Source organism: Hoplias malabaricus, chromosome 9 (genome assembly GCF_029633855.1).
Source record: "Hoplias malabaricus isolate fHopMal1 chromosome 9, fHopMal1.hap1, whole genome shotgun sequence".
NCBI classification, from domain to species: domain Eukaryota; kingdom Metazoa; phylum Chordata; class Actinopteri; order Characiformes; family Erythrinidae; genus Hoplias; species Hoplias malabaricus.
Window position 1 is genome coordinate 27,059,131 of NC_089808.1, and position 20,828 is coordinate 27,079,958.

The 20,828-nt window shown below is 37.3% G+C and overlaps 2 protein-coding genes across 3 annotated transcripts in view; one reads left to right on the forward strand and one right to left on the reverse strand.

The window, feature by feature from the left end:
• Positions 1-864: 864 nt before the first annotated feature.
• On the reverse strand, positions 865-6,211 carry rwdd (RWD domain containing 4). Its single transcript, XM_066681820.1, has 6 exons — positions 5,998-6,211; positions 3,773-3,853; positions 2,723-2,832; positions 2,276-2,426; positions 1,187-1,295; positions 865-996 (listed from the first exon to the last, which is right to left on the reverse strand). Exons 1-6 carry the CDS (start codon positions 6,019-6,021, stop codon positions 932-934), a joined length of 540 nt encoding a protein of 179 aa, XP_066537917.1. The 5' UTR covers positions 6,022-6,211; the 3' UTR covers positions 865-931.
• Positions 6,212-9,252: 3,041 nt separating this feature from the next.
• adam19a (ADAM metallopeptidase domain 19a) overlaps positions 9,253-20,828 on the forward strand; it is an 85,086-nt gene continuing 73,510 nt past the window's right edge. For both annotated transcript variants that reach the window (XM_066681095.1, XM_066681096.1), the window contains exon 1: positions 9,253-9,580. In XM_066681095.1, coding sequence (XP_066537192.1) covers positions 9,454-9,580 — 127 coding nt within the window. In that variant the 5' untranslated portion in view covers positions 9,253-9,453. The remainder of the gene's footprint in view (positions 9,581-20,828) is intronic.

A 20,828-nucleotide genomic window follows, 5' to 3' on the forward strand; every position in this document is an offset into this window, starting at 1 on the left:
TATAAAATTACATTCATGGAATAAATGGATACATTCAAAAGTCTTTCCAAAATTTTACTCAAACACAAAGTTATTTTTCACAAAATAAAGACACAAATGAAAACTTCCGTAAGATCTTTTTATATTGTGTGAAGAAAGTTACTACAATAAATAAAAGGAGAAAGCAACAGGCTAAAAACAGGTACAAATACAAACTGAGATTCACCTGATCAAAGCACACAGCATTGAAATGTCGATGTTAACATTTCCTATGCACCCTTGGGGAGAGCTGTCAGCATTAAATAAACTGCAGCCTAGCTGAACAATTTATCTGCGGTGGTACATAAAATTCTCAGTTTGAAGACACTGGACCTGAGTCTCCCCTTAATATGGATTCCCCCCCTATCTCAATATGGTACATGAGTTTTATATTGTAAAATGGCAAATCACTCATTATGTGATTACCACTTTGGTGAACCTACTGTGCAAGAAGTATTCTCTTTGTTGCAGAGGACATTTGTGTCCAAGTCTCCTTGTCTCAGTGGCACAAACAAACAGCTTCAAGTGAATTCAAAACCACGACTAGAGTTCATTTCAAATTTCTTTAAAAACCAAGGCATCTCAGTCTTTCTTCTTCAAACTATTCTTCCATCCATTCCACATTTCTCCTTCAATCCACTGTCATTTGAAACACCTTTTAGCCATCGTCCTTTCCTCCAGTTTTGCTCAGCTGTGATAAACATTAATAATCGTACATATTAGTCAAAGGAAGTGAAAATGACCGTACCTCACAACTGGATGCACTAAGAAACATTTGTGTACTTTAATAGAAACTATACTTACATGCTGTTTGAAAGATGAAGGAAATCAGCAAAAGGTGAACATGGGAAAACAGAGAAAACCTAATTAGCATGCTTACATATTTATAAGGGAAATATCATTGAAGGGTAAGCTAAATAACAGTTACCTTTATAACGTCAACCCAATTCCAACCTCTGGGCAATTCACCCTTGTTATCTGTTGGTTGAGGAGAGCAATCAAAAAGTCAACCCACAATGACTGAGCGACATTATTTCCTCAGTCTAAAAAATCTTTTAAAATATTGTCTTTGTAATGTGTTTAATTACATACAGGGTTTAAATTAGTTTAGCAGCATTGCATTCTGGATTTATTTACGTTTTGGAAATGGAATGATATAAAGACTTACCAGTTCTTCCTATCATTTTCCGTTTCTGTGCCTTTGTTAGCTGTTCTTTCTTCTCCTTTTTCTTTGCAACAGAGACTGGATTATTTATATCATTATTCGAGGTCAAGGTCTAGACCAAAGAAAAATAAAAACTGTTAGGTTAAACACTTTTCAGCAAAGGGCCAATGTCCCTCAACGACCTGCTATTAAAGTGATGGTAAGGCCAAAAACTATCACAATTCTTGTTCCCCCTCTATAACCCAATTCTAGTTAATCAGCCATAAAGGTGTGGTGTCTGAAATTAACTGGATCTGTTTTACATGAGCACATTTTAGCTGTGATAACACACATGCTAACAGGTCATTTTCCAAATGAATAATTTAATTCAGCTCCCTGATGTCCTAATGAAACGTGTGTGTGAACGTATATGCTGATTTATAGCCTATAAAAGCATATTGCTGGCAGCACATGCTGCGGTTACTTGCATGGGGGTATTTCATAAATTGATTTTCAACTCTACATTTATCAAGAGAATTCTGGAAATGATTATAAATATTATTTACAATAAAGTCCAAGCCTATTTTGAACTAGAAATCTTAGCTCTCCATGCTTGTTGTATTTGGCTAATTTTAATCTTGTCTTGTATCCTTATATAAACACAGGCCCAGCGCTGTGAGTGAAGTTAATTAGACAAAGAGGCGCCACAATCCTAAAATGCCTGCCCTTTGCATAAAATGCAGTGCTATATCAGAACCTCACATTTTATTCCATGTTTTCTAATTTAGGTAGAACACAAAAAAGTGACTCTGTAATTTTATTTCACAGTTTTTGGTTTGGTAAGCTTCTGATCCCCAAATTAATATGCTAATGCACAGTCAAACTCGTGTTCATATTATGTCCCCATTAAGATATTATAAGTATAACTCATGCTTATTGCTTATGTTTTTTTTCACAATTGCATAATGTACTGTTATTTATAACATTGGATAAATGTAAGGAAATCATAACAGGAGAGAAGGAGAAAAATTATGTTATGTGTTGTTTAAATATATTTATGTGCAGCACTTAAAGTACAAATATTCATCTCAAAGAATGAAATAAAATACGGACCACAGTGGACACTACAGGCTGGTGATTCTCCATGAGCATCTCCTGGTTTTCTTTGGCCCACTCGAACAGCGTGTACATCATTGCAGTGCCCAGGTTTATCTCCACCTGCTCTTGAAGCTTAGAGATTATTAGCTGCTTGGTTTCCGGAGATCTAAATATCAAGAAAGATCCAGTTTACAAGAGATACTTGGAAAATGGATTATCATGTGGAATCTGTTACAACTGGTTCATGGCCTGGAGCAGACCTGGCCTCCTCCTAAGAGTTTCATTATGTCAGTGGGCTGTGTGAAAGCAGTACACATTTTCCTAAATGTCATAAGCTCCAGGAGGAAGGGAATTTATATTTGATTTGTGTTTAATGAATGGGTCATTTTTAAAATCATACACATTTCCACGTATTTCAGGCACTCATTTAGACTACAAAACAGTAATATCAAGATTACTTACATTCTGTTGTTGAAAAAGGCATCTAAGGATATATGAGGTGCAGTTTCAGGATACGTCTCTGGCCACGAGACATCCATCAGGAATGATTTGGATTCGTCATGATCTCCAACCTACAAAAAATATATACACCTAAATATCACTTTTATTATCATTATGGACTAGTATAGTAAATGGGAGCTTACATAATACGTATAAAACTACAAATGTTATCATCAGAAATATTATGATATGCATTTTTATTTTGATACAAGGATGGCGTCAAAGATAATGAATGTAGAATAATGAAAACAGCAGGATTTTACACAATTAGAAATGTGTGGGTATTGTTCAATGACCAAACTGTTATTTTAAAAGAATTTGTTTAATTAAAAAAAGACAGGAATAAGGAAAGTGTTCAAAACTCAGGGAACTATCAGCATTAAATGCATTAATGTGTTTTTGGTGCAATGCCATCCCACCAAACAGCAGAAATACCATGAACTGCATTAATACACTTAATATCAGCAGCTGTGCCAAAATTTGAAGATCAATGAGTTGCTACTGAATGATGGAGAAATTCAAATACATAAATTTAAAAGGTGGAAAAGGCAGTCTAGCTAATGTATATGAATTTATATCTGAGCTTGTAAATTGAAGGAGTAATAAATCATTTTAACATAAACGGACATCTATGGATGACATCCATGGACAACTGCGAAATGTGAGCATGAGAAATTGAGAAATCACAACACTTGTGGTGCAGTTCCTAAAAGTGACAAGCCAGGAGGTGCTCTGCATTTAAAAAAAATAAATAAAAAAATAAAAAAATTTGTAATTTCCATCTAAACTCAGATCTTGACAAAAACGTCCTGTGTGAATCTATAGGAAAACTCACTGTCATACAGAGTGATGAAAAAGAGCAACCCAACAACTTATATCTTTTTAAGAAGTACAATTCATTCACCACAGCATATAAAGTGTCCTATCTTCTACCTCTTTGAGAAGTCGAAATATAACATTTGGAAACTTTTTAAATGAAAGTAAGAAAACAATAGGAACAGCACTAGTTACCCTGAACTGGAAGGAAACTGGGCTAAGCTCTTTGAAGCATTCGTCTCCTTCATAAATTGAGCGCAGAGCCTCCAACTCCATCTATAAGAAATACAATGCCAAATGTTAACATAAAATGCAAGAAAATGTGTTGAATTATACAATGTTGGACTGTGTGTACCATAATTCAGTTTTATTAATCATTATACAAATGATCTAATTATAACATTCCTGTTTCTTCTATGAAAATTTCTATGAAGAGGACTATGAAAATTACAAGAGAACACCAACAGAATTATATACATAATGAGAAATACCTGCATAAGGTAGGAAAATATAACCAAATGTGAAATGTTCCACAACACAATGTGTCTGTCCCAAACCCTAGTGAGCTGTCTACATAGAGAGCATTTTACATCACGGTTTGTGTGCTTCCGACACATAGGCTGTCCCAGTTCTTAAATACCATAAATATGCTGCCTACTGAGTGACCATAATCTGGGTAACTTCATTTAATATACTTTTAATCTGGCAAACTTTAAGGCAGAGTCAAATTGTTCCTCTGTGGTGAAGACAATCCCATGATGCAACACAAATACAACTCCTGATTATTTCACTGTTCTTCCAGAGTAAAAATAATAAAAACAGTGATAAAAACATGAAGAGCACAATCCATCATGCTGAAACTCTGTGGCAAAACTAGTCCCTGAAGTAAGTAAACACTGGTAGTGTGTAGTGCGCAGGAACAAGCCGTGACGCAACTGCTCTCTAACTAGGGCATGTCAATAATCTTTATAATAACTATTCCTTTTTGCATTGCAAATCAAACCACACTGAACTACTTTATTCGGTTTAATTTATCTGAAACAGCATTTTGTTGTATAATAATTTGATTAAGTGATTTTCTTAAGATATGTGACTTGTTAATATTTATATGTTTTTCTTTGGTGTGATTATATTAAAATAACTTGTAACACTGAATGTTAGAACTCCAGGGTGTGTTCCTGCTCTTTGCCCAGTTTTTCCGTGTTGGCACCGGACCCACTGCGACCCGGAACTGGATAAGTGGTTGCAGACAATGAATGAATGAAATTAATTTAAAAAATTAGTTTCTGGTTCCTGCACCTCACTTTTGTAGCAGAGAGAGGCTTGTTCTTATTTAAAGGAACAGTCTCTGAAAGCAGCTGGTCTGAACAGGGCTGTTTAGACAGGGAAATAATTAGTATTAAGATACAAAAATTAGCTTTTAGTAGCTGTTGGAAGGTAATTTAGTAATTATTTTGATCAAATTAAACAGCAGATTTCCCTAGTTATATTTTTTTGTTTGGAACTGTGTTGTATTCATGTTTTCTCCAGTGGCAGACATTTGTAAACATTGAACATATTTTAAGTCTAATTTATTTCGTACAATAATAGAATATTTTTAAGTCCCCCACCTGTCATTGGTTAAATACATAAAAACACATCTCTGTACATCAAAATAACAAACCCCCTAAGGCTTGGATGTAAAACTATACCTTCGTCTTCATTCAATTTGCATAGTGCTATGAATATGCAATATTTACACACACCTCTTGAAAAACTTGAATTTCCCTGTGGGATCAATAAAGTATGTAGCTATCAACACTCCCCTGCAGCTAAAAACCCTGTTTTGAGAGTTAAATGCGACTGGTTACTTTATTATGTAAGAAACCTAGACTCTATAAACATTTCTGTTTGAGGTAGTCCTTATTTCGGTTCAGTTTCAGATCTGCCAAATCACTCTGCTGATGATATGTCTTTTAGGGTATAAAGACACCACCTGGACACTTTAACATGACGGAAAACTTGATTTTCACAGGACAGTGTTTTTAAATGTTACAGCACTGCTTCATGTTCACAAAACTGCTGTGGAGTCTACGGACTCCATTCCCTCTCAATCACTTTACCCATCATTTTCACAGTTATTTTACTTCCTTAAAAGTACCGTTTACTTTGGAGGTTCAGCGATGTTGCTGTTGAACTTGTCACCCCTAACTGAAGAATAGTCAACAACCTGTCACGGGACTGGTTAAACTTAAACTAAGAGATGTTTTTTCGAAATGTCAGTTCCACATTAGCTACATGTCGCAGCAGTGAAACTTACCTGCGCCACAGTATAAGTGCTGTAGCTATGTGAGGTGGAAATGTAGGTTCGAGTTCTCCAGCCTCGACTGGTGAACTCAGTTAGCGTTAGCTACCGAGTGTTAGCTGGTTCTTACTCTTACCTCTTGCTCTTCATTGGCAGTCATTTTTCTTCCTCTGAGTCAGACACTCCAGTCGTGTAAACCTCTGCTGAACAACAAACACAAATAGAGCAGCTATTATCGTGCTTTGTGACTGAAGTGAGTTGTTTGTGGAGACTGTGAAGAACTCATGCTGAGCCACAGATCTTGCAATTTTTCAGTTTCAACTCTTTAACACAGAATACTCTTTACTGCCCCCGCCGGACTGGAGGGAGCATGAGCAGCGTTGGAGATTTAACAGTTCCATTGTCATATTCATAGAAGAACGAACGAATGAATAAATTAATAAACAAATACCTCTAATATGTTGTTTATTGCTAAATGTGTTCATTGAAATTATGTTATTCTCAGCACAAATCCACAAAGGAGGGTCTTATTTGGTGACTGAGGTGTACACTATCACTAGTAATATGTGGGCTCCTTGTAAGCAGGATTTGTCATCATCCTATAGGCCTAGCATTTTATGTGTATTTATTTGGGTTCTGTTCACTTATTTATCGTATTTCCAGTGGACCATGTGCCTGTAGACCGCCTGCTAGCTTACGGCTCAGACTGTTTAAACCAAGAGCTAAATTTTTAGCTTGCTCTGCACATGCCACGTGTTAAAAATTAAGATTTTATTATAATAAACAATAGTTTCTATCGGTTTAATACGTTGTACGTCATCCTTTATAAAATGACGAGGACGAAATCCTCAGTGATCTTTACTTAGAATTGTGTACATACATATTAATATTTTTAATACGCAATATCCCAAATATCCACTAGATGGCAGCAAATGACAGTTAAACAATTGTCAGTCAGTTTTGACAATAGATGGATTAATATAATTTACGTTTTGTTTTATTTGACAAATATCTATTTTTAGACGTACAATCAATACTGTACCACATTTACACCCAAACCTTCACTGTCAGTGTGTCAAAATGTTGTGAATATACAAATATTCCAGAAATGCTAGAGGAAAAAAAACATCTTTCTCTATTAACATCAGTTAATATATCAGTTAAATATCTTTTCCCTCTTTTAATTCTGAACTACCGAATGTTTCCCTGTTTTATAAATGAAAGTGCTGAAACGATTTTCTGCTCTCAAATGTTTCATTATGAATGTTTAAAATGAAGATTAGGATTTATTAACAGGAAGGTTGGACAGTTATGTGTGAAGGAAGCATGGAGGCTTTTTCATTTGTTTTCAGGGAGCTCCATCACCTGCTGTGTTCGAAGCAATCAAAGCATAATGAGTGAAACTGTGGGGCGTGCAGGTATGTCACAGTATAAAATCAACCTTCACCACTTTTTAATTAAGATTTACATGGCATTTACACATTTGTGAATGTTTGATTTGTTGGGTAGGTTTGACCCACATTTGGTTTATGTCCAGTTGTCAGAAAGGGGAATATCCGCTGAAGACATTTATAAGCCAAGATTAGAGTTAAGCTAGTCCACTGTGTATAGTGAAGATCAGAGGTTTCTTATTGCTTGAGTCTGATGCCCTGATGCAACATCAGCTGCAGCACAAATAGATTTGTTTGGTCTATTTTCCAGACTGTTTTTCTCTGAGCTCAATCAGCCCCAAATCAAGACTTCTGATAACATAATGACTTATTTTATAAAATACACCTATTAATAGTTATTGCTGTGGTATGACATGTTTTCTAACAATCAAAACTCAGTTTTTCTAGTTCTCCTTGTGTTTAATCATCAGCACAAATGCGGAACATTTACACAGTTCACATGGAAGCAGTTCTTTTCACAGAGCATTTTGAACCATGGAGATACCACACAGGCCCAGCTAAGAAACTGACTCAAGATCTCTTCAGGCTTTTCACAGTAAATGCACTCGTACGCGATTTCCCACAGTGAACACAACAGTCCTAACTTGCTTATTTGGGATGTAATTTCTTCTGGACTGACCTTTTAAAAAACTTTTTTGTGCTTGACGTCACCAAAATTGCAATTTAAACATCACCTTGTGTAATGTGTTTTTCAGTTCACACACACTGTGGCTAGTGGTGCAGGTGAGTTGTACTGCATTAAACACTTGTAAAATTCTAGGTTTCAACAGCTATTTTTGAACTCATGAGACATTTCCCTAAGCTTGAAAGGACATCCTGTTTACACCAGCTTATACCACTGTGTCAGTCTTACATTTTTACAATATTAAAGCTGGTAATTGTTTGTACATTGTGTTATTTTCGTAGCAGTGTCTCCAGCTGCTGTTTATTGAGGAGGACTGATTAGTTTTGAAGAGTTCAGGCTGAGTACGGGGTTTTGAGATTGTAAATGTTTGGATTTAAAAATAACCAAATACACCCAGTAATCCGGAAACATATATTTATTAAATATACATTTAATTCTGAAAAAGTTTAAAATAATGATCCATAACAGCAAATAATGTGGAGATGTTTCCTTTCATCTTGGTCGTTTGTGTAATAGCCTTCTAATGCAGAGGGCTTTTATGTTCACGTTGAGATGGCTTTCACTAGAGAAACCACAAATATGTATCTGCTCTTCATGTGCAGAGATAGAGACATATAAGATATTTTATCATTACTTTGAGGAGTTTTTGTTGTTTTGGTAAATCATGTTTCCTGAGTGTAATGTGGACAGAGCGCAGCACAAGTGAATGTTTCAGTTATTTATGAATAAATAATTGTATTCAGAGTTTAATGACATGACTACTCTTGTATTGTGTGTGTCAGTATGATCCATGTGATATGTTTTGCCATATCACACACCCTTACAGAAATATGTCTGTATTAACATTGTATAGCTCCATTCTATGCCAAGTTAAGTGCCTCTAAAAGTTATTCACATTTAATAAACACAGCCTGATACATTATTTATTATATTTAGGAAATACGCTTTTTTTATTTTAATAATCAATACACTTGTATTTCACTGTTATAAACATTCATCACCAAGAAAACGTGCATAGATTCCTCGTTATTTTCCGACTCTTGTTTTTATCACCAACACGGCAACGTTTACATTTATCATATGCCCTGACACTCTCTGAATTACTCTATTATCCCAGCGACTGAATTATGCAGAAACCTTGAAAAATGGTTGCAAGTCTCGTTTGGGGTTCACCGATTCAAGAATTGAGTAAATGCTCATCCAGAGAGGGGACAGCGTCGTGAAACATTTCAGAACAGCTCTAACCCTCCATGCACGTCCGTCCTATAGATCACACCGTGGAGTCTGAGTCGTTACCAGTCAGTAGAGAGTACAGAAGTCCTGTAGAGAGCTTCTACACTTCTACACGGTACAGCGAAACGGCAGGGGCTTTCTCTGAGGGGAGGGCAACAGACGAGGCTTCTCTCTCTCTCTCTCCCTCTCTCTCTCTCTCTCTCTCTCCCTCTTCACGCCGTGGAGAAGAAAGCAAGGAAAGAGACGGAGAGAGAGAAGCGGCAGACGGCGACTGGCCGCAGGGATGTACACCAAACACAGGCAGAAAAATGGACACAGCCCGTCATCGACAAACGCACGACTCCTCTTCACTGTCCTGCTCTTACACGGCTTTCTGGAGCGCGGGGACGGGGCGCTGAGATCCGGAGAAGGTGAGGAAAACCAAAACACTCTTTCAAAAGTTACCGCTTTAAATCTATCAGCTGCGCGCAACAGATGAAGAAGTTCGTACGAAGCTGAAGCTCAGTTTTAAATCCGAAACCTCCGTTCCACCTTAAATGGGGCAACATTACACTCGGGGTTGTTGCTTTAGGAGATTGAATCACGTGAAGCTCTTTTGTTTTTTATGTGTACGTCGGTTTTTATAGAGAAAATACTTAACGTAAAAAAGCCTTCCTTTGTTTTCAGAGCACATTTGGCAACAGCTGCTTCTCGGCAGTAACGTGGCAGAGAGATGTTGTGTTCATATTCACTGGCCGTAGTTTTAGTAAATCATACCACGTTTTAGTAAAGTCCCGGGGAAATCAATCTTGATACTTATTACTAGTACCCCCCCCCTCTCTCTCTCTCTCTCTCTCTCTCTCTCCCCCTCTCCCCCCCCCCCCCCCCCCCCTCTCTCTCTCTCTCTCTCTCTCTCTCTCTCTCTCTCCATTGTGTGGCAATGCCATAAAAGGATGGATGGCGTTGAAGAGAGGCAGAGACGGGTTTCCTTTTTCACCTCAAGTCGGTACCCGCCGTTAGACTTACATTTTTAGACAGCTCAGTCAAAACATTTCTGATACGTTTACTCGCTGTTTTATTGGTGGCGTGACAGTTAAAGCAGACTTAAACCGTTTGTAGACGTTCATAAAATGCAGTGTCTGACAGGAACTGATTCCAGTTCAGCCTGGTCCCTGTTTCCAACAGTTTTAAGTCTAGACTCTTAAAAAAGTTAATAACCGACTTCCTTTGTTCACCCTCACACTCATCACTTTTATGATATTATGAAGTCTCATATTCTTTATAAATTAATGTTAAACTTTCAAAATCTGAGGCTGTCAAAAACTGTGCTGGGACAGACCTAAAATTCACTTCACACTTTGTTTGTACTTATCTTCAACTCGAACAATTCCCTGAATATATTTTTAAGCAGCTCACAGAAGGTAAATGAGTGTTGTAGGAGTGGGGAGTGGAGGGTGGGTACTTATGGCCAAGGTGTTTTTTATACAATTAACCACAGCTTCTACAGTCATGCTTAACATTTTTAAAACATCAGTGCAGCAATAACTGCTACTTTTTCTGGTAACGTCTGATCATTCCTGCGCACAGGGTTGGAAGAATTGTAGCCCATTCCTCCACACAGTTCTTACAGGATTTTATTTTATTTTTTCCAGCTTATGTGGTCGAGGTCAATGTTTCCTTGAGAATCAGTTCACAGACCGATGTCCTGACATTTTCCTTTAGAGGTCTCTGCTATAATTCAGAATTCAATGCTCACTCAATGATGGCAAGATGTTCTGATCCAGATGCATTATAATTGTTTTGATTTCACACTCCCAATTAAATTTCCTGGAATTATATGTTGTTTTACTTTACAGAGTTCTGTAAAAGTATGAAAACATACAAATATCCACCTCTCTTTCTGGAGAAGAGAATGTACCTTTAGGGATCACAACTGGACTTTTAAAATATTGTTGTACCTTTTAAAGGTACATTTACCCTGTGACCAATAATGTACCTCTACCGTATTTTTTTTCGGAGAGTATTCTCATTAACCAGAAAGTTTTGGTGTCATCTGTCCACAAAACATTTTTCCAGTAGCCCTCTGTCATTTTCACATGCTGCAGATACGCACCAATATACTTTTTGGAGAGTAGTGTCTCTCCTTGCAACCCTTCCATCCACACTATTATTGTTCAGTGTTCTCCTGATGGTGGACTCATGAACATTAACATTAGCCAGCAGAAAGGTGCCTTTAGTTGCAGACTATTACACACCTTGCTCTTAGAGTGAACTTTCATGGTTGACCGCTTGTGGCGAGAGTAACAATGGCCTTAAATTTCTTCCAGTTGTACACAGTCTGTCTGACTGTAAATTTACAGAGTCCAGCATCTTAAGAGGTGGTACTGTAACCTTTTCCAACCTGCGTTTTTTTTAAACTCTTCAAAATCTCCTTTGTTCGTGCCTTGATACATTTCCACAACCATATTGTGAAGGTTTTTTTTTTCAGAAGACTTTGATCAGTGCCTATTCTTTAAGTACAACAGGGCGTCCACTCTCACCTGATTATAACTGCATTGGTTTCACATATTTGACTCTGGTTTCATCTTCAAATCCTAGAAGTACACACATTTTTGCCACTCACAGATCTGTAATACTGTATCATTTTACTCAAATAAATGACCAATATTAATATTTCTGTCTTCTTTGGTTAACTCTATTCTCTTTATATTGTTTTAGGACTTGTGTGAAGATCTTATGTTTTGAACCCAAAAAAGATATCACAAATTTCCAAGTAATTCCTTACCTTTAGCCTAAAATCGTTGGTAGTATTTATCTTTTCTAATGACTTCAGGTTAGGCAGTAAGTTCGGCAGTCTCCACTTTTAGTGTATGAAATGTGTCCATTATTATATATCATATCCATTCAGGCATATAAAAGACTTATGGGCTATATTTCTCTTTTTTCCTCTGTGGTCCACCAATATGTGTGGTTTTGAGTAACAGAAATTATATTAATTTCTTTTTAAAACAGTTTTGCCATGTACCTTTATACTTTAGAATTAAAAAACAGGATGATTTTGTTGGGGTCACACAGCTCCATGGTCCTGGAGGTTGTGGGTTCGATTCCCGCTCCGGTTGACTGTCTGTGAGGTTCTGTCTGTGTGTTCTCCCAGTGTCCGCGTGGGTTTCCTCCCGCAGTCCAAAAATAAATGTAGGTAGGTGGATTGGCGACTCAAAAGTGTCCATGGGGGTGTGAGTGAATGTGTGAGTGTGTGTATTGCCCTGTGAAGGACTGACGCCCCCTCCAGGGTGTATTTCTGCCTTGTGTTCAATGATTCCAAGTAGGCTCTGGACCCACTGAGACTCTGAACTGGATAAGCGGTTACAAATAATGATTGAATGGATGAATGTTTTTGCTGATTGACAAGGCTGTGTCCGTCTGCCCTGTATTGTGTGTTACTAATACAGTCCAGGCTAAATCTCTTCTTATAACTCCAGCATGAGAAAACAGTATTCTGTAAGCAGAATAGATGAATGTATGACCTCACAGAAACTTTTCATTTAAATCAGCCTGTTTTTGTTCAGTTACTCATTAGAAGTGTGTGTGCACCAGGTGGTTTACTAATACATCTGCATGGGTGTTTGCTGAATTGTCAACCACATGTAAAAAGAAAGCATGGATGTTGGGAATAAAGTATCCCTACATTCTGACACCTCCCAAATAGTATCAAATCAAGTCAAGTTTGTGAGTTCATATATGCAACAATGCCTGTCAACTTTACTGTAACATTTTTAATTCCATCTAGTAAACTCTTGTACTAGCAAAAACACTACATCACTTGTGTTACCCCTGTTCTCTAAATCCAGAGTGAGGTATCTCAGTATGGAATGTGGTCATTCACATGGTGGATGTTCCCCAAAGTAAGACGAGACACAATGATGAAAGAGAACCTCGTATTACTGGCAAGTGCATATTTGACTTAGTTGACTTGTTAAATGTTTCTGACAGCATTCAAATTCAGCATTCACTTCCATAAATGACTGTGGACTGGAAAGTGAACATTGTTTTGGTACAGAAACAATTTTTACAGAATCAAAAAAAAAATATATATATATATATAAATGAAATTTAGATTTTACATAAAATTATTTATTTATTTATTGTTCTTTTTACATAATTTGCTGAGAAACAGAATAATTAATTTAATAATAATAATACATTATATTTATATAGTGCATTTGAAGTACTCAAAGACACTTACAATAGTCAATAGAACACATTCAAAGACATACAAAACAGTAAATACAGAATACAAAACATTAACAAACAGAACAAGCATGAAAAGGTTAAGTTTGAGGAGTATTAAAAGCAAGGGAGAAAAGATATTTTGTTTAATTCTGACATATTTCACCTGGTATGTCAAACAGCAGTCTTTTATTTTTTTTTGTATCCTCTGAAATATTCTCTCTCCATATGTTGCTATACACAGTTGAAAAGCATACTAGTCTGTTCTCCAATTCCTACTTGTCCCATTTTTTTCCCAGTTAGTTCAATACATACACACCTCCAGTTTCCCATATTCAGCACTGTACATGGGCCACAACTCCCTAAGATTTGACCTGGGACTTTGGGAATTCAAGTTCGCTCCCATTTTTGGCAGCAGACTTTTTAATGCATTTCTAACAAGGCTACAGATGTTATCTGCTGCACTTGTGGACAATATCTGCAAAGGCTTTTATAGAGTAAGCCATTATGCATACAGGTACCATGCTTCACCTTACGCAAGATCACAGTTGTACTCCAAATAACACAAAGCATAAGGAACTCTCGATACACTGCATATTCAGATAAGCCTCAGATTACATAAATGATATCTATGATAAAGTTGATAATGCTGTGATGTGTCATCCCAAATGGACTGTTCGTTTTTTTTTCTGCTCTCAGACTTGTTAGGCAGTTGCATTTTTAGGGGTCTAACTCTCTGACTCACTAAACCTCACTGCTTTCTGCATGCATACTCTGCTATTCTGGAGCAGGAATTTAGAAATGGGACAAGTGCTCTCATCCATGGGGCGGATGAGGACTGTGCTGGACTATACACAGACACAAGTATGCACCATACTTACTCTAAGAGCTGGAAAGCTATTAGTGACCTGTTTTAAAATGAGCCAGAAATGATTTCTCCTCTATATTCCAATGGCACAAAACATTTATAAGAATAGCTCAGGTTTGTGGCATTTCATTTAGGATATTTACATAGCATTACAGGACTGAACTGAAGAGTCAGGCTTTTTCTGCTTTTCCCATGGAGCCCACTGCTGTGCACAGCCACTCTGTTAGTTATGGTGCCATTACTCATTTCTATGCCTTATGTTTATGCGATGAGAGGCAAGATAGATTACATTTGGGGTTTCATCAGTATGTCTAAAAAGCCCCTAATTTCTGGAATGTTCCATTAGGCAATGGCCTATGGTGCTTTTGTCTCAAGATAATGACTCCATATAAACCCTCTCAGATATTAGATATGTGAGAGCAGTTAAGAGCGGTGTGGTCTGAGGAATATCATAACAATATTCTTTTTTATGTTGTACCTAATCATCTAGGATCAATTTGGTGTAGCCATTTTGAAGTACTAAAGCTCTTATGAATATCCCATTTTCAAGATGGATTTCTTCACCCTGCATAAACATTTACAATGAGGTTAAATCGATTTTATAATCCTGCATATGTGTATTTATCACACATAACCACAGCTGGAAAATATTGTGACTTTTGTTATGAAAGACACTCTCTATTTTAATAACTTTTAATATTATTTCTCAGCACAGATGAATGTGCAGGCTGCTGCATTGTTGTATTTGGAAGCTCTTGAAGCTGACTGCTGAAGGATGCCCGAGTCAGACTGGATTATAAGGGAACTGGTGCCCTTGTGCTGTCCTGTGGAAGGAAGCAAGTGAATGAAATTGGAAAACAGATAAATACACAGATAGAGAAAGACACTAAAGGAGAGTGCAGAGAAACATGGAGTGAGAGGAGAAGAGGGATGAAAGAGGGAAATTGGAAGAATTTAGAGTATTATTCGTTTGTGGAGGTGCAGAAACAGTGTTAGTGTGGTTTTGTGAGCTGTCAATGTCGAGTCTGGTCCCTGGGGCGCTTTGAGATTGCACTTGCTTTAAACGGCACCCTGGAAGCTGTGATAGAAACGGCTTCATTCGGACCATCCTCCAGCACTCCTGCAGCATAGCCATTCAAGACCATCCCCTTACATTCCTGCACTCAACCTCATTCAAACCCTTATGTGTTCTTGGGCCAAATCTCGTTCTAGCCAATGATCGCTTATAAAGGCAGATATGGTACATTTACTAGCATTATAGCTGCATCACATCCTTACTCACTTGCCATTATCTACCAGGAGTTATTATGTTTATTGGCTGCAATATTAATTTGCAATTACATCATAACATTGTGAGTTATGCAATTCATTACAGTGACTTTTCATTTACTATAGATTTCAGCAGCTCAGAAATAAGAAAATGTCTTTCCACCAATACTGTGTAAGCTAAAGGGCATAGGTTTTTCTTTTAAGTTGAAAAGCTGAATTCAGACAGAATTGATCAACTTTTTCAGTGAGCATTGTCTGAGAAAATAATGATTTTGAGGCTATTGTTTGTAGGCTTGTGTGTGTATAGCACAAATCTCCATACGTACCTTTGCATATTGCTAGAAATTTCAATTTTGCAATTCATATAGTCAGACCGTGCCATTGTGATATACTTTATTAAAATTGTATGCGCTTGTTGGGTCTTGTGAATGCTTTGATTGATTAACACACTGTCTGAAACGTCTGCCATTGAGCTAGGAGTTTACCAATGCTTTATGACATTGTTATGTAGAAATGCAATACTAGGGCATTGGAAAAACTGTTTTGATGCAGATATTTACGTAGTATTAATGTTTGTAATGTTATAATATTCAGTTATTAGTATTAAAAAAAATAATAATGCAGCGGTACTGTTCTTAAGCATCGTCAAGTGTTTTCAATCACAGTGTTTAAAAATTGTCTCCTCGCAGACCATGTGTTAGGAGTGGAATGCCCTGAGTCAGTTTTTTTGAATGATTTTGGGAACACATTGCTACTTATGGAACACTGAGACTAGTAAAGGGACTCCTTTTGGTATTCAGATACACAAAGCATTGTGAAAATGAACAAATGATTTATTGTAAAACCTGGTTTCAACTATGTTCCTCCCTGTATGAGCCAACAACTTCCACAAATGTTTTCTTGTGCAACAGCAGGATGAGGTGGTCGTTTTGACAGAGGGCCTAATTTTTTTGTCGTTTTCTTGGGGAGGATGTTGAAAAGGAAGTCCTTGAGGACCTGTTAACGTTGGATTGTTAAGAGTGTTTCAATTGCCTTTCCTTCTCTCTCTCTCTCTCTCTCTCTCTCTCTCTCTCTCTCTTTCTCTCCCACCCTCTCCCCTTCCTTGATATTGAAGTAATGATGAAAGGATCTAAGAGGGAGTGGAATGTCGGAATTGCCCTATCCATTTATCTCATTGCTCTATAATGAAGTCTGTGTTGATGATCAATAGGTAATCATAACCGCCCGGTTGCTTTAGAAATTTAATGAGTTTTCACTAGGGAAGATGTGGGTTAGATGCTTGTATTTGGACTACTTTTGTATTGGTACAGACTGATGCCCATGCGGACACTTTTGTTAGTTTTAAACCTGATACTTATTCATTTGGTGGTTTTAGAAGGATATTCCTATTAATATGCTACAATACATTCTTAAGAACTGACTAATTATTTATGTCCTCATGACTCAATCGGGAATATAGACTTTCAACATACAATCATTAATATGTCATAACCATTCTGCCTTAGTTCCACATTTTAGGTTCTCTTTTTCAGACAGAACAAAGATGTTTGAAAGAAGAATGTCCATTATTTCAGCTATGGCCTGGTTATAGAAATTGAACTTAAACATGCGTATCAGTATATCTTGGGTATTGTTACCAATTTAGCTTCTTATGTAGCTTTCCATAGAAGTCCTTTTAAGAAGTAATTGTCTAAAAGCAGCAGTTGACACTTAGTTTACTGAAAATAAATGAAAGTAAAGAATTTGCTAACTCATCTTTGGTTTCAGCTACAACTGTCATTCTTAAATAGCACTACCCTTGAGTCATCATCAGTCTGTGTATTGTAAATGAATGTTTGCATACTTCTGTTTTGTGTTTGTATTTCCAAGATTCAACTTATCTACCATAATTTTATTGTGACAATGTCTAGTCTTTAAAGCATAGGGGAACTTAGATCAAAATTTTCGCTTTAAAAAATTTTATCTGGCTCCACATGGCCCCCAGTGAACATATGCAAAAAATGTTTGAAAGAATATGTATGAAAGAATATGTATGAAATCTTCCCAAATTTTAATAAATAACTGCTATATTTCAGCAGTATTGCTCTCCCCTTCATTTAGAATGGTGTTGTCCTAAAATGGGTAATGCTTATGCAACCTTTACCCCGACCAATCCTGACCCATCACAAGAACAACATAGCTCCACCCACTCTTGAAATGTTGTGCTTAAACCCATTCTGAGCCTCACACCAGTGGCGCCAGCAGCCGTAAACCTGTACGCACAGTACACACATTTTTTTAAATGTAAAAACATTTCAAATTCTTTTACATTCTAAATTCTAAAACATTTAAAAAAGCATTCTTATAAAATTTCCTTTTTGAAAATAAAATTGTGGTTTGATTTACATTGAAGAATTTGTTCGAGAATGAGATATTTTGGCTGCGTACACTGTGTCCGCTCACAACGTGAACCCACCGCCTTCTCTCCCAGTGTCATGCCCTCGTCCTGTCATGTCTGGTATTGTGCTCTCTGGTATTGTGCTCTCTCTGCACATGGCCCTGTCTGGTATTGTCCATGTCTCCGCCCTTGTCCCGCCTTTGTTCCGCCTCCTTGTCCTTAACCCTCATTATCTGTTTCAGGTGTGTCTCGTCTATTCATGTATTTAAGTTCCCTTGTGTCACTTCCTTTCATCGGTCATTTGTTTTGCTATGTTCCAATTCCAAGTCGTGTTGTTTCGTGTTGTTCCAATTCCTAGTCGTTTTGTAAATTCCTAGTCAGTTGTTCCTTGTTTTGTTTCCTCGTTTCTTGTTGTTGTTTCTGGTCCTCTCATTTATCAGTCGACGTGTTTACCCTCGAGTCAGTTTGGGTTGGTTTTGTTCTTTTCTTGTAAATAAACGTCTGTGTTTTAGCAAGTGCATCCACCTCCGTCAGTCCGCCCCGTGATCCTGACACCCAGCTGCATTGACTGGACACAAAATCTCACTCCTGACTGTTGATGATTCAAGGGTACTGCTATTTAAGAATGATAGTTGTAGCTAAAAATGTGTTGTAAACCTGGTGCCTGTTCTGATTCTCTCTGCGCACCATTAGTAAAAAGTAAAAAGTAAAAATCTAAGTAAAAAGCTAATCACAGCTTGTCTGTGTCTTAAGGGTCTTAATGGTGCACTATCGAAGATTTTACACATTTATAAATCATTAAATGTCTCATTTTAATGTAAATGTGTAGTGCAGTTAAAACTCATGAGCATATAAAGAAGCCACACATTGTTCTGTTTCCTGTTCTTAAAACCTGGTTTTCACCCCCGGGATGACAGCGAGCCCTGCCCTCTGGAAACTTGGGCCCTCTCCATAATTGTTTTGCCCTCCACAACGAGACTGGCACAGCCCATACAGTATTTTTCTATAAAAACAGCCACTAACACAGAGAGGCAAGACAAGAATCAACACTTTACAGACTTTTCTGACATAGTTCTGCTGAAAGGCTGCAACTCACAGTGAACTCACAGAAGCGTATAACTGAAGTATACTCCTAGAAGCGCTCTCCTGGATCAGTGACCCACTGATGTGGTATGATCCCGCACAGGAAAATACTGCTTTCTCTTTTCTAACTCACTTTGTCAGGAAAATTCCATTTTAAGCTCCTGTAAATTAAGCTTCTTTAGTAAGTTCTAAAGCTTCAATTTTATTTTTAAAATATCTCACAGTATTTATAAACTGTAAAATGCAGCATGAAACGTTTTCATTACAAATAACTCACAGAAGAAAAAGCAATGAAGAGTGTCTTAGAAATAAGAAAATAATTAAGACTTTCTTAGAACTTAGAACTTCTTGTGCAATTGGACAACTTAAGAACATTTTTGTGAACTTAGTATTTTTCTAAAGATTCCTTAAGTTTTATCTTAAGAAAGATTTTGTGAATTCTTTCCCAGATCTTTAAAAAAAAAACACCATGCAGACATGTTAAAGACATATTTCAGGAGAACGTTTGTTGATATTTGAACTCAGTGGCAAAAACATATGCCCATACCCACGCATCCCTCCTTTCAGTGTTCTTTCAAAAGCTCCACACCCCAAATTCAATCATAATGACCACCCAGGTAAAGACACGGCTTGAGGAGTGTACAGTCTTCCCTACCCCTGCCTTCCCCTGTTCTGTGGTTTGTACCACTGTCTCCCCTGTTACACTCTCTGTTGCTGATTGGCTGGTATAGTGTTGTGTCGTGGTCATTGTGTTTCCTATTTACAGAAGCAGGGCTAGGTACAAACACCAGTCGTTTTTTTCCAGCCTGCAAACAATTCAGAGAGCTAGCAAGTTGTGAGGGAACATTGGTTAAAAAAGGATTATTGAAATCATGAACAGCGCCTTTAAGAAAGTGACAAGCTTGATTTTCAGTGGGAAACAAGTATTTTACTTTAAATATTATTATACTGTCAATTTCTGAAGTACCAGAAGAGAAAGTAAATAAAACTAAGAAAAACAGAAAGAAGAAATATAATCACCTTTCTCATAAAAGACAGATCTCTGAATTTCACCCCAGCAATGTAATTGAAAATCCTGGTCATAGGAGTGAGACCCCTTTAGGGAATCCCAGTGGAAAATGGTGCACAATTGAATGCTCAAGGGAGTGTGGATGTGTCAACCAGAGAAAGGTCATTCTTTCACTCTTTCTCTGTTTGGCTTGTAGTTAGCCTCAATCCTGCCTTGGCCTTCTCCAAAATCTCTCTCTCTGTCTTTCTCTCTCTCTCTTTCTCTCTCTCTCTCTTTCTTTCTCTCTCTCTCTCTCTCTCTCTCTCTCTCTCTCTCTCTCTCTCTCTCTCTCTCTCTCTCTCTCTCTCTCTCATTCTGTGTTCGGTTTCTCACTCTCTTCTGTCATTGATGGCACAGTGTCAGTGTTAGCTCCTAGCAAATGCCTCTCTTAAACCCATTAGATTTGGTAAATGGTTTTCTCGAGGGGAGGTCAGTTGTGATGATGGAATGTGTGTGTGTGTTTGTGTGTGGATTATTGTTCAGTAAGTAACAGGTCATGCTGAGACTTAGACCAGCAAGTTGGTTATTGTGAAAACTTTGATAATATATATTACAGATAAAGCCTTGAGCAAATAGGCCTGAGGTGAATAAGTGAAAGTAATATTGATGCTTAATGATTGACAAGTTACTGTTATTGTAGGTGATGTAGTGAACAGATGAAAGAAAAGATGTATAGGTTCAGAAGAATAAAGAGATGAAAAGAAACTAAAGAGAATGTGGATCAGAGAGACTTGCACACTCCTCACACTTCGATCAATTCCGACGCTTCCTTTTTAGCCGCTGAGGTATTTCATCAACTTGGGCCAT

Excerpts from the sequence above, each read along its gene's own strand:
- rwdd (XM_066681820.1), bottom strand. The coding sequence starts at position 6,021 with ATGACTGCCAATGAAGAGCAAGAG. Across the intron at positions 2,833-3,772 it reads CAGTTTCCTTCCAGTTCAGG|GTTGGAGATCATGACGAATC; the intron begins GTAACTAGTGCT and ends TATTTTTTGTAG. Across the intron at positions 1,296-2,275 it reads AGCCTGTAGTGTCCACTGTG|ACCTTGACCTCGAATAATGA; the intron begins GTCCGTATTTTA and ends TCTTTGGTCTAG.